Source organism: Asterias amurensis, chromosome 11, assembly GCF_032118995.1.
Source record: "Asterias amurensis chromosome 11, ASM3211899v1".
Taxonomy (NCBI): domain Eukaryota; kingdom Metazoa; phylum Echinodermata; class Asteroidea; order Forcipulatida; family Asteriidae; genus Asterias; species Asterias amurensis.
Window position 1 is genome coordinate 11,384,720 of NC_092658.1, and position 27,998 is coordinate 11,412,717.

The window sequence follows — 27,998 nt, forward strand, 5'->3', positions numbered from 1 at the left end:
GAGAAACGGCTCCCTCTGAAGTAACGTGGTTTTTGAGAAAGAAAGTATTTTCTCAACAAAATATGAAAAGACTTGCATGAAGCTATGCAACTGAAAGCACACACATTGTGCAACCAAGGGTGTTTTTCGTTCGTTATTTTCTTGCAACTTCGATGACCAATTTAGCCCATCCCTTACTAATTGTTCACATGTTTATTAGTTTTTGAGTATGTTTGGATACAGAGAGAATAATAGTCCTGATAGTTACAAAAAGTGTATGGTGCCTTTAAACGCTGGTATGAATAATATGGTGTATTGATTATTTTATAATGGCAGTTTGAGGCTCAGTAATTGTTATTGTAGACAAGGTCGACGTATTATTATTAGAAAATACTTTATTATAAAACACCGATGTGAAAATTTAATGCCGGTGTATTTCATATTTTAAAATGAAAGTTTGGGTACTAATTATTGTAATTGCCCTTTTAAATTGTCTTTGTATGTATTGATATACCTGTTATATTTTTCCCTAAGACTTTCTTCAAAGCCATCTTTTGGGTGTGTATTGTGCATTAATTAGGGAAACCATAGCAACGAGCTTTTTATATAAAAGAAAAAACTGCACGATATAACAATAATTATGATCGTAATCGCGGCTTACACCAGCGCCTAAAGCTGTTTCAACCACAAACAGGGAACATTAGCCTATATCAAACGAGTAAATTTCATCATGAAGAAAGACAGACTTTGCACAACTACGGGAACATTTCTTCTAGTTTCCATCAGCTTGTACTTGGTGATTGCAGACGGTGATATGTGCGCTTCGATGGTGACTGCAGTCAGTGGCGATGACCGAGACGCGTTGCTCGGCAAGACTTTGTCGGCTTTCAGGAGAACATGTTGCATCACGACGAAAAGCAACACCAAGAAGGAATTTGAGGATCTGGAAAGATGTAAGTATTTGTTTGTTTTATTTTATTCATTTTTTCGAGGGGGGGGGTGTTGGGGGGAGGGGGAACCTTGTAATTCATAATAAGAATTTACACCATGCCCAATGGCGTAACTGGAGGGGAGTGGGGGACAAAAAAAGAATCTCTGAAAGCTGACCCAGATACTGGTCTCGTGGGGTCAGACCCATTAGTTAACGCATGGATTTTGTGTCAAAATGACCCATGAAATGGTCATAATAACCTGGAAATGGGTAAGGCCACAGGACAAGGAATCCAAGTAATTCTGAGTAATTCTGAGGTCGCAGGACTCGCAGGATCACGTCCCGCTCTAATAAACCTTTATCCCGGACAAATAATGAAAGACTCATGACACAAAGTATTTGTTGTTCGCTGTCTAGCACGGACAGGGTCAAAATTTATTTCTCTCAATTTTACTCTTTCGTTCAACAGAAAACATTTCAACAATGAAAGGAGTCAGCCAACTCAAAAGGTTAAAACAAAAGTGGACAAAATGCCACTACACACAATTCTTTACCTCCAGTGATATACTTGAGGAACTTCCTGATGTCTACCAGGAGTCTAAGAATTATTCAATTCAAATAAGTTCGCCGCGGACTTACAATACACATTGCATCTTAATAAACGGGTTTGGAAGTGTCTACTCCAAAGCACTGACTCCACCACACGGTGTCTATTACCGGTGAAGCCAAAGGGACCTGGCAATAAAAACAAGCATGCACATGAGATTTAATGGCTGACACCTTAATTCTTGTCTCTTGTTATAAGTATACATGTATACATAATACATCACCTGCTCCGAGCGTCTGCCGAAGCATTTCTCATAGGAGTCTACCTGAAAGACACTATGAATTCAAGCTAATTATTTATATTTTATCATAATTTAAGAAAAATTATTTTGACCCTCTCTATCCGTTGCCGAGACAGAGAGTGAACTGCAACAATGCTTACCGAGGCCTTATCGACCTACACGCCGGTTGTGATTGGTCCTTCAAATTGATCGAACCTTTAAAACACGCATCATGATTAGTCCAGACCTTGCGTCTCCAAAACAAGGAGACAATGAGGCCTAGCGGACCGGATCACTATTTGCCGTGGATAAATGAGTTTTTCTTCGATGCTCGAAATAAAACTTTATTCTTTGTTCAGCACCAAAACAATAAAAACATATATGTATTACAAACCAATTTGCAAAACCTCGTCCACGCTTTTCTTTTTGGTCGTACAGCTAATTGCTCATTCTCCACCGAAACAAGAAATCGGCAGTTCATACTGAGACCCATAGCAGGTTCATTTCTGCTGAAGTTTGACATCAAGGGTATAAGCAATGCATTGATTTCTCTAGCAACGGACAGGATCAACAGCTCCATCTTCGCCGAGATAGGTAACATTATTGGTTATTTTTGTGTAAACCATGTGACGGGAAAGATGCGGGACACAGGAACGAGTAATTGCCGATATTAGTGCACAAACATACAATTAAAAATAAGCTGGACTTTACTTAACAATGTCATGAGCCTTCTGTGTTGGTTGAATTGTCTTTTTTGATTAAAGCACCTACCTTGTGATGGTCCACACATGGAGGTAGAAATTTCTACCTCCATGGTCCACATAACACATTCATTCTTCCATCAAGACAAGTTCAGTTGCTTGGGTTACACAAACATCTTTACGGAAACCCCAAAATAATGGGTGTCCCTTTCCAAGTATATAGGGGCCTATAGTTTGTAGTCATTAGTCGTTAAATTTTTGAGGGGAAAAACCCGCAAAAAATACTGCAAGGTTATTTCTTTTTGTGATTTAATAATTTGCCCAATGTTCATCATTCTTATACAAAATGTCGCACTTATGTGTTTTCATTTTATAATAATTTCAGGCTTCGGAACTGGGAATCAAGCTATTGCAGCCTTCATCCGACCCTGCTTCTTTGACGCAGATCCTGATTGTGAAGTTAGTGTCGCTAAGTTTAGAGACGCTCAGCCAACTTTAAGTGAGACAGAGGAACGTCCCTTCTGGATTGAGTACGACGAAGAGGGCGTGGTGACTGCCGGCAAAGGGGGTGAACAGGGAGAGGGTCTGATGGTGTGGGATGCTGTTGTTGATTACCATGGATATCTACCTTCAGTGGTCCATGTTTCGATCGCCTCGTTGATGCCAGCCGACTGGTTGTTTCATGATTTCTGCGAGTCCATGTGAATAGACCTTGTGTATGATTTAGTTTGATTTGATTTGATTTGATTTGAATTGAATTTAGTCGGATAAAAAAACATGTCAAAAATACATACAGCAACGGGAGAAAGGTCTAGTCTTATAGCGAGAAGATAACATTCTAAAAACCAACCTAATAAAAAGCTTGAGGAAAAAGATCGGCTCTTTTTGGATGTTGCCCTACCTCGTATGCCTTATTTACGGTTAATTAATTGCTGCTGTGTCAACCAATAGGGCAAACCATTACTGTACTGACGCAGGTTTCCTCAAATATAGATTAATTTGGCCTCGCTAGAATCGGTGACTTTAAGCTTGTGAGCAAGATCATTTCATATCAATTTAAAAATCAACATGGGCAGTGGTGTGATATATTATCGGTTGCGACAATTAAAACCACCCATTATTTCATTACTAAGAGCGAGCAGTGTTCTAAATTACAATTCTATGAAAACTATAACGCGAGAAGCTTGCATCAAGAGTGACGAAATAAAATGGGAATAGGTTATAACATTTATAAGCAATTTATTTCTGCTTAAATGGGCACGTTGCCTGGGATCGGTCGACTTGGTCGTTGAAAAGCGTTTGTAACCGTTTGTTATGAAATGCATATAGTTAGAAAGATGTTTTAAAGACAGTGGACACTATTGGTAGTTGTCAAAGACCAGTCTTCTCACTTGGTGTATCTCAACATATGCATAAAATAACACACCTGTGAAAATTTGAACTCGATTGGTCGTCGGAGTTGCGAGATAACTATGACAGAAAAAACACCCTTGTCACACAAAACTGTGTGCTTTCAGATGCTTGATTTCGAAACCTCTAATTCTAAACTTAAGGTCTCGAAATCAAATGCATTTTGGAACAAACGCTTTTCAAAGACCAACTCGACCAATCCAAGGCAACGTGTTCCTTTAAGCAACTCTATTCAATCAGGCCGTACTCGAGAATGCAAGGGGTGGTAGGTTTGAATTTCACCTGGTACTCTGCGGTGAAACTAGATAAGATCGTTGTTATTGTTTTCATGAAGTGTACCCTTTAACCAAACATACGGAGGTCTGGGCCCAATTTCATAGAGCTGCTTAGCACAACAAACATTTCTTCCTCGACAAAAAAACAGGATTACCAACCGAATTTCCATTTGTTGTATATTACTTGTTACAGGTATTCAGCTGTTGTTTGCTTGTACTGAAAATCACGTGGAAATTTGAGTGGTAATCCTGTTTTTATCAAGGCAAAACATTTCATTCTAAGCAAATTTTTGTGATTAGCAGCTCTATGAAATTGGTCCCTGGAAGTGCCATCCGAGTGCTGAGATCATGATGGTGACCTCGCAAACGTAAGATGACGACATCCTCAGATAACTCATCCGGGATGACGACACAACTAAGATGTCGTCTTCCAGATAAGTTTTGTCTGAAGATGTCGACATCACGAAATGTGTCGGTTTACAGAGATAATTTATCACGGACGGGATGGTTAACAAGGGTGTCGAAGTATAGGAGTGTCGATCACCTTCTCTGTAGTCGTCTTTGCAAATAAACATCTAATTTCTCGCCGATTCGCCAAGTCCACTTATTCCACACAAAAATAAGGCGACAACAACGACACAGTTACTTCTTTATCTCTGTAAAAAAAAAACGGTGAGCTCCGTTCACGAAAAAAAGTAAGATCACTCGAATACAAGGTTCACTCTATTTAAAATTCAATACCCTACCCCCCCCCCCCCCACCCCGTCGTAAAACGTGAACAACGAATTTCTGCCCTGTCACCCTGCCAATATGGCAAACCTATGGTGGCCCTGAAGGGACACAGCCAGTCGTGAATATTTTTTGCGACGTCGTGAATATTTTTGCGACGTCGTGAATATTTTTGCGACGTCGTGAATTTATTCACGACAAGTCGCGAATATTTTTGCGACGTCGTGAATATTTTTGCGACGTCGTGAATTTATTCACGACAAGTCGCGAATATTTTTGCGACGTCGTGAATATTTTTGCGACGTCGTGAATTTATTTACGACAAGTCGCGAATATTTTTGCGACGTCGTGAATTTATTCGCGACAAGTCGCAAACTTTTTCACGACTAGTCGCGAATATTTTCACGACGTCGTGAATAAATTTGCGACTAGTCGTGAAAAAGTTTGCGACTTGTCGCGAATATATTCACGACTAGTCGTGAATAAATTCGCGACTAGTCGCGAATATTTTTTTCAGTAGCTTGAGAGTGCGTATTACCAAACGGGCGGTAGAGGGCGGTGACGGCTGGCTGCAGCAGCATGTACACATGCATTTGCGTTACATAACCTTACTTTTCTCCTGGGTTGATCTGTCCTTACTCTAATGGTATAAGTTCTAAGTAAAAGCTGCCCCGTACGATGATGGATCCGGAGGAGAATTCCGACTCTTGCAAATCGAAGGTGAGTTGATTAAAAACAAATTAACTAACGTTAACTTAACGTATGGCCCTAACGAGTATCGGTAGGCCAGGTCTAGCGATATGTAGGCTCTATGCATTAACGTTCCGTTGGCGTTGGCACTTTAATAGTTTCACTCTTCAGAAAAACGTTAAATGGCCATCTGGCATCTTGTTGAGCAAAATATCAGTCAGAGATGATTATAGTATTTTCTGCCTGCCAATGTCATCATTAGATTTTATTTTACAGTTTATTGCATCTGTGGGAAATGTTCTTTGAGAGCCAATCTTAATCTTAATCTTTGCACCCCATATTGCTTATTGGGACAGTGGATGAAGCTGGAACCTCTGTGGGGGTGGGCTGACAGAGGGAGTACGGCACTTCGTCAGACCTTCCGTATTGGTATAGAAATGTGATAAGGGTTTAAGGTGCCAAGTAACACTTAAAAAATAAATGAAAGTGAGGCTATAGCTAGATTGAAACTGAACATATTCTTGCACCAGTCAATTCAACATTTCACAATTTAAAAAATACATATAATTAGGGCCCTTGTGCTTCTAGCAAAATAAATAGAAAAATAACTTTCTTCAAGAAAAGCCTATATTCACAGCAAAAAAATGAGGCGGTGCTCGTGCCCGATCACCATGGTTTTGCATTGCTACATCACTCAAACTTTAATAAATAATCGCTGGATGGTTTAGCAAGCAAGCCTTTTTTTCTATGCTTACGGTTATCAGTGGTATGAAATGGAACATAGTGCAGTAAGCACAAAATAGAAGTTCGATCAAATTAGGCCCTGGATTTGTCATGTAGGTGTGCTTGTTTGAGTGTGAAGAACGGGATGGTAATTTTTATTAACTTCACTTTAATTGAAGTCCCTCCCCTCCCTTTTTTACAGCTTGAGGATATCCTGAGAGATGTGGAGCTTGAAGATTTAATTCCAAGATTTCAGGAGGAGAAGGTATACATCTTATGTATTTATGTTTAATTAATGTTTTTCTTATATTCTGTTCAGTTCAGTTCATTTTTTTCCCACAGGCACAATATCAATATCAAAGTGACAATCTTTATGAACATTAAAAGTTACCTAAATAATGATTAAACCAAAGTAAAGAATAAGTATGGAAAATTGGTGGCACTGCGAAGGGAACCATAAAGAATCTGTAGCCGCCAGAATATCCTTTTTGTTTAACTTTTTGGTCCAGCGCCTCGCCTTTTCAATAGTCAATAGAAGGAGCTATTTTCTAGACAAATGTTTTTTGGTTCATTGTCACGTCAACAAATTGCCAATATATAGAAAGGAACAAAAACCATTATTTAAGACATCTATTGCCACTAAAACCAAGGCAGCTCAGCAAATTGAACGCCCAAATAGAGTGTAATCACCAACTACACCGTAGTCACCAACTACACCATAGTCACCAACTACACAGTAGTCACAAAACACCTTACGCCACCTAATCAAATTAATATCGTCAACCAATCTACTAGTATTACCGCCATCCAGTAAGTTAATTGGCACCTCTATTTCAACAGTCAACCGTCAATACTAATTATTAATCTTGTATACAATCAGAACTCAATCGTCAAATCAAAGTTTATTCGTCACAGTTATTATAAAGTAATTCTACCTGCGGATCAAGAACAATAAAGAAAGTTTTACAGTTAATTTGGTGTGTTTCATTGCTTAGTTAAATATTCCTGAACTTAAATAAGCGACGACCTGTAGCAACACAACACAGGCTACAGAAGCAAAGCTTGAACGGATATAGGCCGCAGAGCATGCATGCGTATTCAGCCGAGTTGAATGTGCATGTCTCTGAATAGCAAAGTAAAGGAATGGTCACCAGGTAGGGCTCATGACAATTGCAACCAGGAAGGCTATCCGGTTTGGAAAATGGCATTCTCTTTTTGTGTCGCTTCCTCATTGGGATCAAGTACACGTCTCTGGTTTAGATTGCTGTTTGTAAAAATTGTTAAAACTTATAAGCCTAGTTTCTGCATGACAAATAGCATATGTATATTTTTTCTTTTGTGTAGGTTACAACTTCTCACATCCCGGACATGACAGATCAAGATCTTATATCATTGGGGGTTTTGAGGATTGGTCAGCGCCATGAGCTGAGACAGCGCTGCAAAGCTATAGGTACTGTATTTCCAACTTCTGTCTGAGGAGAATGTACATAAATGCAGTGATTGTACTTGCTTGCATTATATTATGATCCTCATAATATTGCCTGGAGTTACCATGGTAAATGAGGTTGGATGAGATGTAAAGAGAAATGTTAAAGACAATGTTCTTTTAGTTTCAAAAAACAATAATAACTGCTGGATTTGAATAGAAAAGTTGTTTTTTATTCCAGAGACAATGATACACCAAACCCGTGCATAAGAAAACACACACTGTGCATTAAAAAGTGAGACTAGCTTCCTTGATTTCAAGAACTGACTCAAAACCCCTCTGTCATTAACGGTTCTTCTTCATTTATTTACTCTCTCAGTTGAGATTTAAGGGAACTTCTATCTGCGCCACCAGTGTTGCTATGTTTTCATTTAATATTATTGTTATTATAAGAAACTATTGCTAGAAAAGCTTCAAACATCACTTTTTATTATTATTATTATTATTTCGGCATTTATTCATTTCTTTATTTAATTTTTGTTGCTGTAAATCGATAATAGTCTATTTGAATAGTTTTTACTGCGTACACTTTGTGCATTAATCTTGCAGGAAGAACGCGGCCAAGGGACGTGTGTGGCCTTATACGCAGCATGCGTGAAAAAAAGAGAAAGAGGAGTTCAAAGACCGACCTCCCGCTTTCGGTAAGCATGCAGACAAACGTCAATGAGCAAATTGCAACATTTTCATCTTCCTTAAAATTTGATTGCAAAAATTTGTATACTCAAGAATATCTAACGATAAACTTGATTTGTAATTCATTATGTTCATCATTTCTTCATGCCTTTAAGATATGTGGTCTTCCTCCACAATATTGCATTGTTATGTTTAAGGATCATAAAAATATTATCACTAAAAACTGTGAAATATGCACGGCTCCCGTTATCTGACCCAATGAACATGATTAACTTTTATAATCTATATATTAAGATATTAAGTGTCAATTAATGGTCCAAATGTCATTTTACAAATTTAAAAAGCCATTTATGTGGTCTAGTCACACGACAAAAAAAAATGAAAATATCATGTCTTCCAATTGGAGTTTTGTAATGTTTAAAATTATATTTTTCTTTTTTGTTTCTACAAGGTTAAACAACAGATGGTAACTGTGGGCTGGAAACACTATGACCCCATCAAAGACCAATTCAAGCAGGTGTACTCCTCAAAAGGTGGGGGCACCTTCCAGATTCAGCTAGATAAATCTATGACATATGCAGGAGTGCTTGGTCGCCTCAAGAACTTGTTTTTCCCAGGTGGCAAAAATGGAGACCTTGAAGTTGCCCACCTGATTCTCTCCCTGGGAAATTACGTCGGGGATATCATCAAACATGAGCTGACTCTGGAAGATGGGTCCACAACAACCTTTACCATCGAGTCTTACTTGGGATATTGCAAGACCCAGAAGATCAGGTTGTATCTGATCACAAAAGTGGACCCCCTCGTAAGTATATGTGATTTTTCATTTGTTTTTATTCAACATTATCTTGTGTTTTGCACCCATTTGCTCGATTGTTCAATGTTATTTGTTTCTAGAGCAATACCAGAAAAGAACTGAAAGGCCAACTCACCCCCCCTGTTTGCCATAAAGAAGTTCTCCTTGTAACACTTTTCAGGAAAACAACAGCTTGCCCATTCACATTGGGTGACTACAATTGACAAGTCCTTTTCGAAGCCACTTATTAAAACAAGTGGTTATTTTAAGCACTCTTTCAGCTCATGCACTGCAAATTCAGGAAAATATGAACTAAACACTGTTGTAATTTTATCAGTTCTCACAAGGTGAATGCTCAACCAGTCAGATGAAGAAGCTCATTGAAGCAATTGATTGTTATATAAAGGACATCGGACATTTTAAAATATTTTGCTTGTTATGTCTTCATAATTAATGACCTGTAATTAGTATAAACACATTATTTGAATTGCTCATCAAAGGACATAGTTAAATTTTCTTTTATCCATCCTCTTTCAACAGAGAGATATGTTTGGAGAGGTGTCGGATATTTCTGACGAGGATGATGCATTACCCGATCCTGGTCTGGTAAGCATTATTTTTGTGATGATTGTGACATTTAAATGAATGAAACCTGTGTGCAAAAAAGTTGTAAACTTTTGGGTCAACAGAGAAAAGTTGAGTCAAGCTGAATTTGAACCTGCGATCTCTGAGTTGATGTTCCAGTGCTCTACCAACTGAGCTAAATCAAGCCCTACGGTGGTTTAAATTTATTCAGTCAGTTTCCCTTGTGGATTATTACATTATGTATAGGGAAAAAATCACATCACCTTATCATGCATCCTTCGATGCCTCTTCCCATGTTATCGTAACTTGGTTGAGTGATCCCTGGCGTTAGGGCAGTGTACGGTTGCATGACTTCTGACTGACAAATGATATTGACAAAAAATCGGGAGAATGCCAACATAGGGCTATATACCTGTAGCTCAGTTGGTAAAGTGCCGGCACATCATCCTGAAGATCGCAGGTTCATATCCCGCTTTAGTCAATGTTTCTTTGTTCACCCAAAAGGTTTCAAAAAGGTACTTCTAGAATTTTATGTAGTGGTGGATCTTCTTTTGCTGATAATTTTAAAAAGAGTTGATTGCACAGTTTTATTGGCATGATTGGAGGGGGGGGGGGACGGCTGGGAATTATGTACTGGTACATACAGCAAAAACAAATCCCAAAAAGTAATCATCAATTGATTGTGAAGAACTGAAGTATACATAACCAAACACAAGTCAGGGCAGCACACATCTTTTTTTGGTGGATCAGTTCAATGTATATATTGTACTACTACTAGAGAAAAAAAACATGTACTAAATTAAATTAAATTTTCCCAGTGCCTTCAATACAAGTTGTACGTACATGTATTCAACTTTTTTTCAGGTACGTGCATCTACTTCCGGTGTTGTTTCACTGCGGCTTCCGCACCCCGAAGGGACAGACGATTTAGATGATACCATACCATTAGTACCAAGGGCGTCATCTAGACAAGCTGTGGCTAATCCCAACCCCAACCCAACTGAGTAAGTTCTCAAGGTTGGATGAGAATATTGAACACAATGCACATAACATGCATAATGTTATTTAAAAATACACCGCTTTTTGTATTTTGCGTGGAAAAATAAATAAATAATTAAATGCAATTTTTCTCCTTAAATGGGATAAATTTATCAATCATAGCACCCCTTCACAGCAATTCTAGGTTGATAATAAATTGATCATGTAAAAATAAACAAGCTTGCCACGTTTCATAACAATCATACCAAAAATATGGTAATTATGGGGGAAACTGATTTTTTATACAAACATTTTCAAATTTACATATTTTGTAAATTATTTTGAAGACATCATTGCAAAACTCGGTGAAATGGACGTAATGTGTCAAATTTCCTTAAATTCTGGGCAATGTGCTCATCCTCGATAAAAAAATTAAACAAATATAAAAAGAAGTCCTGATAGGAATGACAAGGTTACGGTGACCTAGATTTGATTCATTTTTATACTTCAGGGCATCGTTGGTTAGAGCATTTTAACTTTTGATACCTAACCTTTTGTTAAAATCTGACCTATTTATGGTTTATTTTTATAAAGGGGTGGAGTCACAACCTAAAATACCTATTTTGGGGGGCTGCACATCGGCCAGCAATTTTTATAGAAATCGGAAGACCACAGGTCAGAAAGTGTGTTGGTCTGATATACAAAGCAGAACATTGTTTTTCTACTTTTTGGCCCAATTTTCAAATTATGTGTTCAACTTAAATGATCGTAATTTATTTGGTAATCCAATGCCCACTTAGGGGTCACACAAATCGCATATATGCATATATATAGCCAAAAGTATATGAGCTAAGAAAACCATTTGAAATATGAGCAATGTCAAGTCAGGAAAAAGAATATGGATAGGACCCCCTCATCACCCTGCAACCAGTCCAAACATTTGAGCAAACATTAGAGCAGCCCTATGAACGAAGAAAACTTCAATTCAATTGCTTTCTCTAAAACAACAATAATATCTTCTTGGGATTTCCAATTTAACAGAATGTATGATGACATCATAGTCATAGAATCTGACAGCGAGAGTGATGTTGATGCACCTGATGATGACTTCATAGTGCCCTCACCGCCAATAAGGTTAGTGAACACACCAAAACACACCTATTTTAAAGATGTACAGGTACGTCCGTTATGGTCTATGCAAATTTATCTAGGCTTTAGTGTCACTATTTACCTACTATTCCATCTAAAATGACATATTGGATAATTTACAAATGGAATGCCAGGTGTTTATTGATAGCGTTGTGTTCACCCAAAGTTGCCATGCTAAGGCTTTATTATTGAAAAACTAAACTTCTTAAGTATCATCTTAAAGATGATATGTACAAGTCCCACTGCAGCTATAATCTTCAAGGCAGACTTGGACACCAGTATTGTGGGTTGTAACTCATTGACTGCCAACCTGCTTACTGACACTGGTCCTTGATCTATGCTGACACTGAGGATCAAGGCATGCCCACAGAACATGGCCAAAGTCCTTTGTTTACCCATTACAGGGGTACACACAGTTAGATTTAAGATGGGTACAAGAAGGGGGTGCTACACCCATACAACAATACACCTTGTACAATACAATGACTAAGTGGTGTGGTGTGCGTGTAGTGCCAATGAAACCAAGGTGCATAAAATGGATTAATAATAATTATTATTATATTAATACTGAAAATTTAAAATGAGCACAACCTCCACAAAAGTACAGGATGATACAATATAAAATATAAAATACAACAGAAAACCTTGATGCATAAAATGCAAACGCTACTTGTACTTGTTTAGGGGGTTATTTATTCACAAGTTCTTATAGAGTGATCGGATAAGACCAATCAGAATTTATTAAATGGCAATTTGTTATTTATTTGCAATGTTTTCCTATTTCCTAACTACAGTGCTGCTGAAACAAAGGCTATGGAGAAATCCATCAAAGAGGAACTCCTTGAACTACGCACAATTCATATTGCAACCACTGCCCCGGAGGATGTTCAGTATTTGAGAGTCCGTCGTAAGCACATATGGGATGACACAGTGCGGGCACTCAAGCGTAAATCGTTCAACTTCCAGAAGCCCCTGTCTGTGGTTTTTGCTGGGGAGGCAGCTGTCGACGATGGTGGGCCCACCAGAGAGTTTTTTTCCCTCGTATTTCAGAACTTATTCACAAATGGATACATGTTTCACGGTCATGACTGTGTCCACATTAGGCACAACATGACAGCCCTTGAAGAAAACTTGTACGAGGTGGCAGGGAAGGTGGTTGCAATGTCCCTAATTCATGGAGGGATTGCTCCGGAATGCTTGGCACCCATAAAGTATTCCCATTTGTGTGGAGGGGCAGCTCCAAAAGCCCAACTCAATGACATAGTGGATGCTGATACCAGAGCAAAGATGGACCTGGTAAGATTGTAGTTACTGTATAAGGTTATTAATTAGCACTGTATACTCAGTACTTTCCCGAGTCCTTTGAAAAAAATCTCACATGCATATTACTTGGCTGGGATTCGAACCCACAACCCTTGCAATTCTAGAGCAGTGTCTTACCAACTAGACTACCGAGGTTGCCCGGTAGCTAGAGGCAGTTTGAATCCTTTGTTTTTAGAAGCAGATACCGCAACGATATAAGAGTTGTTAAATTTCCATCGGGGATAAAGAATATTTATGTTGGTTTTTACCCATACATTGACGTGTCTCTGTATACTTAGTACTTCGTCATTGCGGTACCCCCTGCAAAAACATAGGATTCAAACTGCCTCTAGCTACCGGGCAACCTTGGTAGTCTAGTTGGTAAGACACTGCTCTAGAATTGAAAGGGTCGCCTGTGATATGTTTTTTCACAGGACTCGGGAAAGTACTGTGAGTATACAGTGCTAACACACGGTGGTGTATGTGTAAAACCGAAATTAATATTCTTTATCCCCGATGCAAATTTAACATCTCCTATACTGTATAAGGTTGTGATTCTGCATACAGCATGAATCAGTAAACATTGCTACTCAATGTGTGACTCTTCCCAAACTGAAAACAAACTAGAGCATTTGCATTTCTTTCATTCAAACAAATAAATAAAATAATAATAAACTAAAATTACATGTAAAAAAAATGTTTGGAAACTCGCTTGAACAAATTAGATTAACCTAGATGGGGTAGAAAAATTGTAAGGAATTTAAAACGATAGGATTTGTTTGTGTTTGTTTAACTAAACTGATTTCATTTAACAACCATTAGATGGAAAAGACAAAGAACAAAAGTTTTAAAGAATCCAAATTAAACCTGGAGTTAACACCAGTCACTTCAAATTATAGCACTGTGGTAATACCAATGCTTAAAGTGTAATTTTTAACTCAAAATTTTCTCATAACAAGCTTAATTTAATTTTTACCTTCCAACAGTGCCAAAAAACACAAAGGGAACCCAAAACAATGAAAGTACTAGCAATTACCAAAGTTGAGAGAGTTGTTCCCTTCCTGAGCATTAAAAATGTACAAAATCAAGATATTAAATTTTGCGAAAGAATACAGAATACAGTACTCACCTAAAAAATGTTCATGTACTGACAAGTCTAAACACTTACAATAAGGCAACACCCAAATATTTGTGGAGTTGCCTTTTGAAGACAAGACAAAATTGTGTAATTCTTTTGTGAACAAACCAACCATGATGTTGCAGCTTTGCCTTGGATGAAATCATATATAAATTGGCTCATGAATGACCTTATTCAATTTGTTAAAAACTGTGAAAAAAATGCACGATTCAGAAAAGTGTAAAAACATCCAAAATTTTGCAATATATTTGTTTCAAGTCTTAAACAATCTTATTTCATAGGCCCTTCTTCTCCTTGTGCAGATCATACGTGCATGTGATGATGACACGCTAAAGAATGTTGTGTCAAGGAGGCACATAGCAGATTTGCTGCGAGAATGTGGAGTTTTCATCAGCCCTGTCAGAGTGTCCCTTGACCAGCGAGAAGCAATTGTCGGGGCCGTTGCATTACACCATGCAATAGTAGGGGTTCATGCAGAACTCGCCCAATTTCAGCATGGGCTTACTTTGTATGGGATCATGGACCTCCTCAAAAAGGACTTAAAGCGAGGACAAACCGTCATGTGTCCAGGACGTCAACCTCCATCGGCAGAAGATTTTTTGACCTCCATGGCTCAACCAGAGTATGCGTTAGCAGGCAGTAACAGAAAGGAGAGGGAGGTTGACGTCTACATGTTCTTCACTCAATTTTTAGAAGAACTCAACAGCGAAGGTCAGTGTCAAAAACGTATTGGTGAATGTGTTTGCACTTTGAGCAAGCTTCATGTTTATGTGGGAGCCGGGTTGATGAGGGGCAAATGAACCCCCCCCCCAAACAAAAATTATAAACATATTTACAACTGAGTAAGTTGAGGACAGCAAAATAGAGAAACACAAAAAGAAATTGTTATTTGGGACCTCAGAATTTGCCTTGATTGACGTCACGAACAGCGCCCTCTCGGATCGGGCCAACTCTTAAATGTGTAAACAACATAAGAACTAATTTTTTTAAACCTTAGTTAACTGTTTATTCACGTTCCACTCATCAAAAATGCCAACATTCCTAAATCGCTCCTCCAAAATACTGCCCTCTTCTAAACTAATTAAATCAACAAAAACTTCTGAAAGCTTTAAAGGTGCAATTTGCACACATACTATATGAAGCAATTTTGCAATCTAGAAACTTAATCTGATGTTTCCAAAGAATCAGAGGCACTTGTGACAACTAACAGTACAAAACAAATCTCTTTTTGTTTGTAGACTCTGTCAAGTGTGGCCAACACGACCTGCCTACATCATTTGCAGACTTCCTGTTTTTTATGACAGGATCCAGAAAGCCACCAGTCACTGGATGGCCAGCCAAGCCCCAGGTAATATTCAAGCATGACTGCTTTATTCAACTATTGACAATGGATAATCAGGATTGCCATTGTTTTCCAGTCGCATCAACATGCTCGCTCAAACTTACTCTGCCAATGCACTATGTCAACTACAATGCATTCAGGGATTCAATATGTGTGGCAATCCATGCTGCCAAAGGATTTGGCCAGGTATAAATTGTTCCCATCACTAAAAAAAAAGCTTATGTTAGGATGGCCCTGGCAGCCTTACACTTTTGTATTGTCCTTCTGTTACACTTATGTCTTGGATATCAGGGTCCATTTCTGGGGCGCACAATTTTTAAAGCTTCATAACTTAAACCTTACCTGCAAGAAATCACTTATTTCAACACATTCACATTTCATGGAAGCATATATTTTTCTGGGGTGGGTTTTTATCGTCATATTTTCATCACAAATCCGTCATTTTCATGAAATAATGCAGCTCCCAACGTTAATGAATTCCCATTTGAATTTGTACTCTCAGTCTGCCGTGTGTACACAAGACGCACGACGCGCAAATTTTGTGTTGCGTTTGCGTGTTAACGCTGTGCAGTCAAGATACGGTGACAGAGAATTCGTGCGTCTTGCATCTTGCGTTTTGCAAGATTTAAAGGCAGTGGACACTATTGGTTAGTTACTCAAAACAATAAAAAGCATAAAACCTTACTTTGTAACGAGTAATGGGCGAGGTTTGTAGTATAAAACATTGTACGAAACGGCTCCCTCTGAAGTCAAGTAGTTTTCGGGAAAGAAGTAATTTTCCACGAATTTGATTTCAAGACCTCAAGTTTAGAATTTGAGGTCTCGAAATCAACCATCTAAACGCACACACCTTCGTGTGACAAGGGTGTTTTTTCTTTCATTATTATCTCGCAACTTTGACGACCTTTTAGCTCAAATTTTCACAGGTTTTTTATTTGATGCATTTTGAGATACACGAAGCGATAAGACTGGTCTTTGACAATTACCAAAAGTGTCCACTGTCTTTAAGTTATGAGGCTTCGAAAATTTTTGCCCCAGAAACGGGCCTTAGACATAAAACTTAATTAAACAAAGTGTGAAGTTATCTCACAAGATGGGGACTGGATAAAACAAATGGTTCCATAATCATGATTTACCAAAGAATGCTCGATGCTCGGTGCCAAAGATTTTCAAGTGTTTTATAGTATGTGTGTTTTGGTTTTTCAATATTTAAGCTTTATAAAAACTTTTAGACATAAAACTTAATTTATCGAAGCGCGAAGTGATGTCAGAAGATGGGGACTGGATAAAACAAATGGTTCCATACTCACGATTTACCAAAGAATGCTCGGTGCCAAAAATTTTAAAGTGTTTTATAGTATGTGTGTGTGTTTTTTTATATTTAAGCTTTATTAAACTTTTAGACATATTACCAAACTAGTAGAGGTGGTGCCATTAGCTTTTGATATAAACCATACCTTCGTAAGAGGCATATAGACATATATTTTTATACCAGGCATTTCAAATTTGTTTATTGAAATAAAACAAAATTGAAATTATGATTAGTGTTTTTGTAAACAGTAACAGCATTTCATATTTCTTGCCTTGTGTAATATTATTATCTTTCAACAGTGATGCACTTTCTCACTACATGTCAAGGGTTTCCTCACAATCCCAGTATATATTATGTAGCCTGTATCAATACTTGCCTCAATCATTGAAGTTATGTAATAAAATAAAAAAAACAAGATATGTACTTAAAGGCATTGGACACTATTGGTAATTACTCAAAATATTTATTAGCATAAAACTTAATTAAACAAAGTGTGAAGTTATCTCACAAGATGGGGACTGGATAAAACAAATGGTTCCATAATCATGATTTACCAAAGAATGCTCGATGCTCGGTGCCAAAGATTTTCAAGTGTTTTATAGTATGTGTGTTTTGGTTTTTCAATATTTAAGCTTTATAAAAACTTTTAGACATAAAACTTAATTTATCGAAGCGCGAAGTGATGTCAGAAGATGGGGACTGGATAAAACAAATGGTTCCATACTCACGATTTACCAAAGAATGCTCGGTGCCAAAAATTTTAAAGTGTTTTATAGTATGTGTGTGTGTTTTTTTTATATTTAAGCTTTATTAAACTTTTAGACATATTACCAAACTAGTAGAGGTGGTGCCATTAGCTTTTGATATAAACCATACCTTCGTAAGAGGCATATAGACATATATTTTTATACCAGGCATTTCAAATTTGTTTATTGAAATAAAACAAAATTGAAATTATGATTAGTGTTTTTGTAAACAGTAACAGCATTTCATATTTCTTGCCTTGTGTAATATTATTATCTTTCAACAGTGATGCACTTTCTCACTACATGTCAAGGGTTTCCTCACAATCCCAGTATATATTATGTAGCCTGTATCAATACTTGCCTCAATCATTGAAGTTATGTAATAAAATAAAAAAAACAAGATATGTACTTAAAGGCATTGGACACTATTGGTAATTACTCAAAATATTTATTAGCATAAAACCTTACTTGGTAACAAGTTATGGGGAGAGGTTGGTAGTATAAAACATTGTGAGAAACGGCTCCCTCTGAAGTGGAGTAGTTTTCAAGAAAGAAATAATTTTCACCGAATTTGATTTCTATACCTCAAGTTGAGAATTTGAGGTCTCGAAATCAAGCATCTGAAAGCGCACAACTTCATGTGACAAGGATTTTTTTTCCTGCCATAGTTATCTCGCAACACCGATGACTAATCTAGCTCAAATTTTCACAGGTTTGTAATTTTATGCATCTTGAGATACACCAAGTGAGTAGACTGGTCTTTGACAATTACCAATAGTGTCCACTGTCTTAAAAGATTGTAAAGATTTACCAACCAGGGTGGATTTCACAAAGAGCTAGGACTAGTCTTATCTCGAGTTAGGACCAGTTACTCGGCCTAACTTAGGACTATCCATGCAATTTGTATATCTCCTAGGACTAGTCCTAAGTTAGGACTAGTCCTAACTCTTTGTGAAATCGACCCCTGGAAAGCCAACTGTTAATGGAAATAATGTTCCTCTTAATAAAAACTGTTTGTATTAACAGACATTATGGTTAAGTTTGGACAGGTTTGTATTAACAAAAGTCTACTGTGCATACACAATCAACAGGAATGTGTTACGTTCGACTTGAATAGTGCATACATTAAAGATGAAGTTTTTGTGTATAAAATATTAACAGTGAAATTTGTTTTTTACAATGTTGTTTTGGTTACTCTTTAAAAAAAAAATCATGAATATGAATAGTGCATTTACAAAAACAATTCTGTGACCCTTCTACGTATACATAGGAACATGCAAACAAACGTCTTGCATGGAAATTACATGGTTTATTTGTCTATAACTATGATTCAACTTATTCATGAGCACATGTTTAGACCAACATATATTCAATCATGTGAAATTCAATGCACATCAAAGCAACTCACTGACCCTCGATTCATACAATTGTTTTAAAGGATTACCTGTGTCATGCTTTCAGAACCTGTAGAGTTTTTTTTCCAAATTGTTATTAATTTATCTGTTGATATAGATTAGCCCTTTTCATAATTTCTATATTTTTATTTCCTCATTTGTACATTGTTTTTAGGTCAGCTTTTTTAAACTCAAATGTGCACTTCCAAATGTTCTTGCTTCATGTAAAAAGGTTTTTCGTAACATAAACATATTTATTTTGTTCTTCATATTTAGTATTTTCCAAAGTTTATCTTTACTGTATTTAAATGTTTGTTAAAGATTCTATTCCCATTTTAATATTGGATTGATAGGCTTTCAAGTCACAGTGGTTGGGTTCACTTTTATTGGGCTTGTCCTGTCTGTTTTTATAATTGTTTGCTTGATTGCCAGTGCTCTGTCTCATTCAGTCATTGGTTAACAATTGTTCTAGGTGTCATAATTTTACATTCGTTGTTTCTTATACTGTTATTATTTCTTCAGTACAGGAATATTGTATCTTGTACTGATTGTTGAAATCTTGGCCGAATAAATAACAAATAATGAATAAAACTGTCATTCTTCGAATGAGCGAAATGGTCATGTATATCCCCCCCCCCCAATTTTACCAAACATGGCTACTAGTGCTCCTTATAGTGATAAGAAATACAAGTTCTTGTGTTCAGTAGATATTAATACAGGCATTGACTGTGTCAATGGGCTTTATTCATGAGTCAGTCTAGACTTGTGGACAAGTCGTTAAATCGGCCCCACGCACTGAGATAGTGCTCTCGCGAGATCACTGCTCTCGCGCGAACTGATGGCTCCCTGATTTCGACTCCTCATTTAACGACTTGTCCACAAGTCTAGAGTCAGTCATACATTACATTGAAAGCGAGGTAAACAAATTTTGTTCAATGAAACTGAGGCTAGTCATTTAGATAGCCTTGCACAATTATTCAACAGATCACACAGAAAAATTAAAAATACATTCAGGGAGCATGAAGTTATAGCATTTTATTAAAAGAAGAAAGTGTACTATTTGAATGGCAAAGCAATTCACCTCTACCAGGGTAGGGGTGTCAATGTGCTGATCAAGAGTACTTCTGTCATGAGAGGATTAAAACTAGCTTTATCAACCTACTGAAATCAATGTCAGTCGATATCTAAATGTTTTGCCATCATTGTTATTTTTTCATAAGGTCTTTAAATGATTAAATAAGAGGCAATCATGATGTTGGTCATTGGATATTAAATAGAATAATTCAGTGCGTCTGTGCACCACATACATCACAAGACCGGATCTTCAAGTAAATATTGAACATAATACTTGACACCGAGTGAACTGGTGAAGATAGAGAAATCACCCGGAAGGACATGCATTGTGTGTCGGAGGAGAGACACGTACATCTGATACGCTAAGTGCTGTGCAGACCATGAGACTATGCATAATATTACACTGCCATTACTATGGACTGACAAATCAGGATCCAGTATTCAAGTTTGCTTTAAGATAGTGTAACTAATTAAACATTGCAAAAAAAATGTTACCTCCAATCATTTTAACAAACTTCATATTGAATCTAACTACAAAAAATCTTGCAATTTACATCATAAGTTAACTTGTCACAATAAAAGCCAGTTTAAAAATGTGTTGGATAAAATTGTTTAACACTCGTTTGCTGTTATTGTAAACTGTGAGGTGATTACATTACGTTTAATTCTTCAAAATGAGCAGTTGCATGTGATGGATATAAAGTCAGAACAAAGTCGTTCATCAGTGTCATCCAGTATTTATTATTTTGTGTACATGCGGCCACGGTCACCATTACTAGGACTAAATGTCAACAACAAACATTTAGTTAAAATGGTTCTTACAGAACATGTTTCGGATTAGAGTACGTGTGATTTGCCTGAGAGCATGAATATTGAACTTCTAAGTGGTGATGTGTTTTAACACCTTACAATTATTACACAGAAAATCAGTTGGCAAAGATAACTTTTGTTATTACTGATATATTCCTTCGCACACCCCTTCCCAGAAAAATTGTTGTATGGAATAAAGTATGAGTATTATTGTGTGAGGATTACGTCACATAGAGAATCAAGCCATGTCAGCAGGTGACCCATACACAAGCACTCTCAATATATGTTTTAATAATACATTATAACATTATACAGAACACAGCTACATGTCAACAATAATATCCCTCAGTTGAGAAAATAGCAGCACAGCTTCTTCATTGGTTTGTGGCAGAGTATATCCTTCTTCAGTCATGATTTCTTCAACAATTTGTAGAAACTCTTCAGAGCATCCATGTTCACTTACTGGTGTGCAGAACTCTTCATTTACATCACGAATGTCAGCAAGTGACACTTCATGTTTGTATTCGTGGGTACCTTAAAAGAATATGAAAAAAATGCTAAAAGAATATAAAATGGAACAAATTTAAAGTGATTTTACAGGGTGGTGCAAATAAAAGGAAACCCTCTTTTGACATTAATCTTCACCTAATTGTTGAGCCTATTACAAAAACTCTATGTAATGGTACTATAAAATAACAATGATTTTATTTTATATGTAATTCACTACATAATTGAAAAAACACACATTTCAAACACAAGACCTTCAAAATCTGAAGAATAATCGACGAGCGCAAACACAAGTAGTGTTTGCTGGCCAATAGGAAGTAGTTTTGCAAATGAGAGTGTTTACAAAAACATTTTATTCATGCTTCTCGCCTATAAACATTGAAATGAATATTTGTTTCATTACATCATTAAAAATGTGTTGGCTCATGAAATTATTTTTTTTTAATTGGCCCAAACACGGGCTATACATCTTTCTTCTTTTTATCCCTTTTTTTTCAAAGTAAAAATTGCATTTTCTTTTCTCATATTTTTTATTGGGATTATTTTGGCCAGTAAAGAATCAGTATTGATAATTTGTGTCTTGAAATACCCTCCGAAAACAATAAAAACAACATTGCCACATTGACATATTTCAGGATGATTGAAATGTATGCTTGGGGATGGTGGTAGTTTAGATAGATTGGAAATATTTTGTGTTTTGAGATAACACAAGCATTAGATAATTTGAATGGGTATGTACAAGGACTACAAAGGAAAGACAAAAACTGAATACTTGCATTGGACCTGCCACTGGCTCCTGAATATTTTTGTAAAGTGCCTTTTAGAGATTATTTTTTTCAAGAATATTGGCGCTATATAAATGTGTTATTACTAATCTTGTATTTGGGTTGGCGAGATGGCCTAGTGTCTTTGCCGGCTTCCACCTCTAGGGTCCCGGGTTTGAGTACCGCTGGGTTTTGAGTGATTAAGTGATTAAGTTCACTTTTCTGAGAATCCTTGGCTTCACAACCAGAATTAATAAATGAAATGAAATGAAATTTAAACAATTGTTCTACGTCATTAGCTCATTTTGTAGTATTACAGACTCTTCACACTTTAATTGCCTATGAGTAAAACTACAAGTTAGTAATGTTATTGATTCAAAAAGTACTCATCATAGTATACCATATAGTTGCGGAAGAAAGAACATTGTGTCTGGTTTTCCATGGGGCCCTTCGGAGTTCTTGCAATATCGAATATGATGTTCATTCCATAAGCGTGCAGTACGATGAAGCTCACTTCTTAATAACCGTGTGAAGCAAAACCTTATACACTCCCTAAAAATTGAACATGTTAAACATTCAGACATATTAGGAAGTGATGAAAGGATCACAATCACAATTTAATCACCATGGCTTTGGGGAAAGATGTATTCATGTAGCATTAAAGTTCCCATGATGTGAATGTTTCTTAGGAACTTATTTTGTGCTAAAAGTGTCCATAGTCTTTAATCAAGCATTAATTATAAATATTTTATTGGTTTTCTAATTTTAAAAATGAAGCTTACTTTTGCAACGGGCAAGAGTTGTCATAAGCTCCAGTATCGACCATGTCCTTGAAGGTATTCAACCAGTAGTTCATCGAACCAGTTCTCATGCTGCCCCACCATCGTTCTATCCTCTTGGCGAATTCATGTAAAACAAAAAAATTAAATATAATATCTTATTTTCTACTTTAAATGTTCTGATATTTTGTATTGCTAGCTTTTAAGCAGCCTCGGTATTATCTTATATTATGTAATTTCATCTGCACACAATTTTTTTAAATGTGATGCGTCAAACATTTAGCACAAAGTAAATAACCACCCTTCAAAATAATTAATAAATAAATAAATAAAAACAAAACACCCCTGTTCAAAAAACTCTTTGTTTAATTTCACTCACTTGATTTGAAGTAGATTTTCCATACATAAAGCTCTTGAGGCCAGAATGTTCATCACCATCATGGTAACGAAAGGCAATTTGAATATCTTCAATTAGAGTGTTCTCAGTCCCACGATCTGTTCGGATAATGTGTGGTACCCCTGTAATGAGAAATGTTCAAAATATAAGTGAAAGATAAATATTGCATCATCATACTTATCACCATGATCCCTTCATCATCTCTCCTCCCATGATTTAGAGGAATGCTACGAGTATAGAGGTGGTTGTGTGTTTGAAAATCCAGGAACGATGAAATTGCAGCCTGGAGTTGTACAAAGTGTATTATCCCAGGGCGCCAAGGCTTCCAACCGAAAGAGATTGATGAGTAATACTATTTAGTTAGAGCCAGTTACTACCAATTTTATTTTATTGTTAATTTATAAGCTTTTTGGGTTAAGTGGGGTGGGGGAGAGGAATAAATGCGTGTTGTTTTGTTACCTTTTATTTCTTGAATGTAATCCACATAGTATTTAGCAACTACTCCAGGATCATTGTTGGTTGGTCCTACCTCTAACCACAAAATTCGTCTGGAAAAACTGAAACAAAAATAAGTTTAAAAAAATTGTTCAGCCCAATTACAATGAAATGATCAGCAATTAAAACAAAAGATGGGTGGTACATCTTTGTCTTTAAACACAAACTTGTAATATTACAGACCAAAATTGTAATCCAGCCATCAAAATTTAAGTCTCAAAGCTGGGTACAAGTCACCTCTCCCGTATGTGTTCATGGCATAATAGGTGCGAGTGATAGAACCTAGATATTGTTCCTAAATCCAGTGGAATAACTATGGGTGCATGTACCTCAACTGAAGTGATTTGATAGAATTGTGGTCGAGCTCTGAGTCACGCTGGTTGAGTTTGAGTGAGATTAACTTGTCATAATGACTTGAGTCATGAAAAATTAAAATTTAAGTTTGACTTGAGTCTGACTCATAAATCATACAATTCTGCTATGAGCGCCCATGCATTCACAGATACAAACGAAATGTGAATTTTATAAATGATAAACTGATAATTACCCATCAATTGCTCCATGGATGGCAAACCCATAAGGTTTCAACTTGTCATAGCCATCAACATGTACAAGATAGTGGGGTCCTTTGTTAACATACACCCTTCTTCTCAATCGGCGCTTTTTACGAGACATCACACCATCTGGATCAAGCACCAGTAAAAGTTGACGAACTGTGTCTCTATATCGATTGAAGTCAAAATTAGACACACTGTTATTTGTACCACATGTTGAACAAGCAATGGCAAATTCACTCAGCCAAAACACTCAAACATTCCATCAAAACATTTGAAAGTGGGTGGATCCAACATAAAAATGGTAAACAAACACAGTGGGGTACCAACAACAATTTCAGCTTTGCCAAAGAAATAGGTGCATGTCACCTCAACATGTACTTACAATTCTAAACACTCAATAACAAGACAGTACCCAAGACAGTACCCAAAAAAGTGGAGTTTTTATATGAAGAAAATAATCAAAATCAAAATCTACAAATAAGCACAAGCAATTGTTTGTGCACAAACCAACCATGATATTGTAGCTTTGCATTACAGATTTGCTCATGAATGTGCAAATGTTAATTTGTAAACACAAAATTCAGAAAAAGTGTCAAAACACCCCAATTTGGCAATGAAAAGGTGAAGTTTTTTGGTCAGAATGAATACAGAGTTGTTTCAAGTCTTTAAATTCTTAATTCATAGGCCCTTTAAGGGAAAAACAGAACACATACTTTTATCTCACACTTATAAAACAAAAATCTATATATTGATAACACTCACCGTTTCACATGTAGGTGATGATCTCTCAACAGACGCTGCCACATGGCTCGATAACCACAACAAGATCCACTGCCTTGTAATTCAGTCTGTATAAATTTACCGTTATGTGTTCAGTTTATTCACTTCATTGCTTATGTGGAGGCTAATGTGGTACAATTATGCATACAATCACCTGAAAATGGTGCACACAACTTACAAGTAAGGGGCCGTCCAAGGTTTTTGACATTTGAACTGTCATACAAAGAGTACAAGGGGGAAGGGGCATGAGAGCCCATGCATGACTTCGAAGGTTGGTAAAATGGTGTGCATCAATTTTGAAAGAAACATGTCGATAAGTACTACTTTGGGGAATGGAGGGGGGGGGGGGCTTCAAAAGTAGTTCTCTGTACGACCTGTAAAATGGTGAAAACTTTGAACGGCCCCAAGTACGTGCATTTGGCCCACAAAAAGCACCTTATGCAGCCATGGTTCACTACATATTTTACATGCATGTATATTTTATCCAAAACCTTTGGAGATTATAAATATCATTTTTCAAATCTTCAGAGCATGAAGAACCTGAAATTTGATGTTGCCATTTGTGCATACACCTGTATGGTGGCCATTTGGGATTTTGCACTATGTTGAAATCCTTGCCATAATAGACACGGGTAATGCCACAATTTCTATACTTCTATGTTAGGCCTACTAACATGCTGATAAGAAGTGCACGATGACGGCCAAACCTATACCTCCATTTAAAAGCCTTAACCTGTTCATGTGAACAACCATGGAACTCACCGTTATTGCCTGTATTATATCCCTTTGACTCGACTCTTGCTGTCGTCGCTTTAATCCCAATTTCTGAAGCATCCTCTTCAGGTGTCGTACACTGTTAAATGATCAGAGTTCAAATTGTTACCAATTACTAGATTTACTAGGTACATCAATTACAAACTGACCTTAACACATCTTCATGTAAAAATAAACATCCGCAGGAAGTGGAATGTACAATGTATGTCAAGGAAGTATGACCTTCTTTGCAGGATTACATGCATGACACCGGCCACCATGTATCTCATTGGTTAATTAACTGACTAGGGGTCAAAAACGCGAGTGCAACAACCAAAAATCATCTTGTTTGCATTTGTTAGTCTTCTCAATAATTTGAAAAAGCAAACAAACCTTCTTCGGATCCCATGCCTGTAAAACAGAAAAGAGCAAATCATCGGAACAGTATATCCTGCATAGAAGTACTTTATAAGAAGATAAAGAACTGTACAAAAAGTATAAGGAAAGATAATCGTACTGTACATCTTAAAAAGACTATTATTTGAAACTTGAAACGACTCCCTTGATTGGTATTTTTACACCAGAAGACACGTATGCTGTTTTTGTTGATACGTTTCTGATGTGAGGTTTTTATGAATATGTGCGATGATTTTCTTTTTAAAAAAAGAATTTCCACATTTTTTCCTGATTGTTATTTTCATTTATGATATAAAACACACAAATGAAAAAGTAGCACAGTTTTTGGCAGTGACATTATGCTTGTGTCCTCAAGCAAGACACTTTACCATAATTTGCTCCTCTTCACCAAAGTGTATAAATGGGAACTGCAATGGCTGAGATATTAACCCCCGAGTGCCTAATGGACAGTCAGGTTTGTGTAGTCCTCAGGGAGTTCAAAAAGTATCAGGAATAGTGCCCAATGACCATGGATAATAAGTATTCAAGCGCCCTGAGTGTAACTGTGTGATGGACTTGAGCGCTATATTAGGTCTAGGTATGCATTTATTTAATAGGTATCTTTCAAACAGGGACGTACAAGTGATAACCTATTCTATCTGCAAGGATACTTCCATCTGTTTCCATTGGCCTTAACCCATCAAGAGCAGGAGTGTAGTCTGGCAAGACAGCTTCTACAAGATGTGGACATGGTGGACAAATGCAAACAATACATAAAACCTACATAAAAACAAACAAAACAAACGAAGGTTATTAATATACAGTTGACGACCATTTGGTGCTACAATAATTTCTGAAATTCTATTCTTAGTGTTAAAAAAATTAACAATGCCATCATATTCATAGACAGGTTGTATGGCAAAATGTGAAGTTAGGTTAGGACAACTTTTTCATTGTTTGCTAACTAACAATGTTCAACTTGTTCAATGTTCAATTTGTGAATCAGCAATAACGTTAACATGGTGGCACTAGGCCATGGTTAAGGCACAGTCTCCCCAATATTGATATAAGCAGAAAAAGAAAAGAAAAAAAGAAAGCCCAATTTCATCTCGAATAATAATAATTAATAAAATAACTCTCACAAACTCTACCGTCTGAGCAAAACACACACCTCAGGCCTTAACTTTGAAATACAAACCATTTTTATTAAAAACAACATGGCCTCACGTTACTCCTGATCATATCTCTGTTATGTGTACTAACTAGCTGGACTGTACCATAGAATCATAGCATGGTTTGTCTACATGTGTACCTCCACGAATCCTCCATGCATAGAGCATAGGAGGTAGGAAAAGCTGCGTTACTCCCGAGTCCTAATGTTAGATTAGAACTTAACATTTTAATTCAAATAGAAACTACTTACCAACAGAAACAAGACACTTCTTGGTAAATACACCATGTCTTTCAATGCCAAAAGGTTCTTCTAAGTTGGTCAACGTTCCCCTGCCCATCAGCCGATCCACGGTAATTTACTAAAGCGATGTGGCACCAATGATCGAT

The 27,998-nt window shown here is 36.8% G+C and overlaps 3 protein-coding genes across 4 annotated transcripts; 2 read left to right on the forward strand and 1 right to left on the reverse strand.

Moving 5' to 3' along the window:
- Positions 1 to 5,471: 5,471 nt before the first annotated feature.
- Positions 5,472 to 9,825, forward strand: LOC139943634 (uncharacterized). Its single transcript, XM_071940345.1, has 6 exons — positions 5,472 to 5,572; positions 6,468 to 6,530; positions 7,610 to 7,715; positions 8,301 to 8,392; positions 8,836 to 9,189; positions 9,721 to 9,825. Exons 1-6 carry the CDS (start codon positions 5,531 to 5,533, stop codon positions 9,823 to 9,825), a joined length of 762 nt encoding a protein of 253 aa, XP_071796446.1. The 5' UTR covers positions 5,472 to 5,530.
- Positions 9,826 to 13,113: 3,288 nt separating this feature from the next.
- LOC139944662 (G2/M phase-specific E3 ubiquitin-protein ligase-like) lies at positions 13,114 to 17,348 on the forward strand. The gene is made up of 3 exons (XM_071941732.1): positions 13,114 to 13,188; positions 14,635 to 15,043; positions 15,571 to 17,348. The coding sequence occupies exons 1-3, from the start codon at positions 13,180 to 13,182 to the stop codon at positions 15,864 to 15,866; spliced, it is 714 nt and encodes a 237-aa protein (XP_071797833.1). The 5' UTR covers positions 13,114 to 13,179; the 3' UTR covers positions 15,867 to 17,348.
- A 172-nt stretch (positions 17,349 to 17,520) lies between these two features.
- On the reverse strand, positions 17,521 to 27,996 carry LOC139944661 (uncharacterized). 2 transcript variants are annotated; one of them, XM_071941730.1, is made up of 11 exons: positions 27,862 to 27,996; positions 27,110 to 27,218; positions 26,436 to 26,526; positions 26,052 to 26,142; positions 25,272 to 25,357; positions 24,500 to 24,673; positions 23,917 to 24,014; positions 23,440 to 23,579; positions 23,064 to 23,176; positions 22,682 to 22,833; positions 17,521 to 21,544 (listed from the first exon to the last, which is right to left on the reverse strand). In XM_071941730.1, exons 1-11 carry the CDS (start codon positions 27,895 to 27,897, stop codon positions 21,333 to 21,335), a joined length of 1,302 nt encoding a protein of 433 aa, XP_071797831.1. In that variant the 5' UTR covers positions 27,898 to 27,996; the 3' UTR covers positions 17,521 to 21,332. The 2 variants fall into 2 exon arrangements, with proteins under 2 accessions (XP_071797831.1, XP_071797832.1); XM_071941731.1 differs by lacking the exon at positions 26,436 to 26,526 and having other exon boundaries at positions 27,079 to 27,218.
- Positions 27,997 to 27,998: the final 2 nt, after the last annotated feature.

Bases quoted from the DNA above. Each gene is read 5' to 3' on its own strand.
- LOC139944662 (XM_071941732.1), top strand. The intron at 15,044-15,570 runs GTCAGTGTCAAA...TTTTGTTTGTAG, and splicing joins AGAAGAACTCAACAGCGAAG to ACTCTGTCAAGTGTGGCCAA.
- LOC139943634 (XM_071940345.1), top strand. From the start codon at position 5,531: ATGATGGATCCGGAGGAGAATTCCGACTCTTGCAAATCGAAG. The intron at 7,716-8,300 runs GTACTGTATTTC...TTAATCTTGCAG, and splicing joins ACAGCGCTGCAAAGCTATAG to GAAGAACGCGGCCAAGGGAC. The intron at 8,393-8,835 runs GTAAGCATGCAG...TGTTTCTACAAG, and splicing joins AGACCGACCTCCCGCTTTCG to GTTAAACAACAGATGGTAAC.
- LOC139944661 (XM_071941730.1), bottom strand. From the start codon at position 27,897: ATGGTGTATTTACCAAGAAGTGTCTTGTTTCTGTTG. The intron at 23,177-23,439 runs GTGAGTGAAATT...GAATTCGCCAAG, and splicing joins GAAAATCTACTTCAAATCAA to AGGATAGAACGATGGTGGGG. The intron at 22,834-23,063 runs GTAAGCTTCATT...TTCAATTTTTAG, and splicing joins AACTCTTGCCCGTTGCAAAA to GGAGTGTATAAGGTTTTGCT.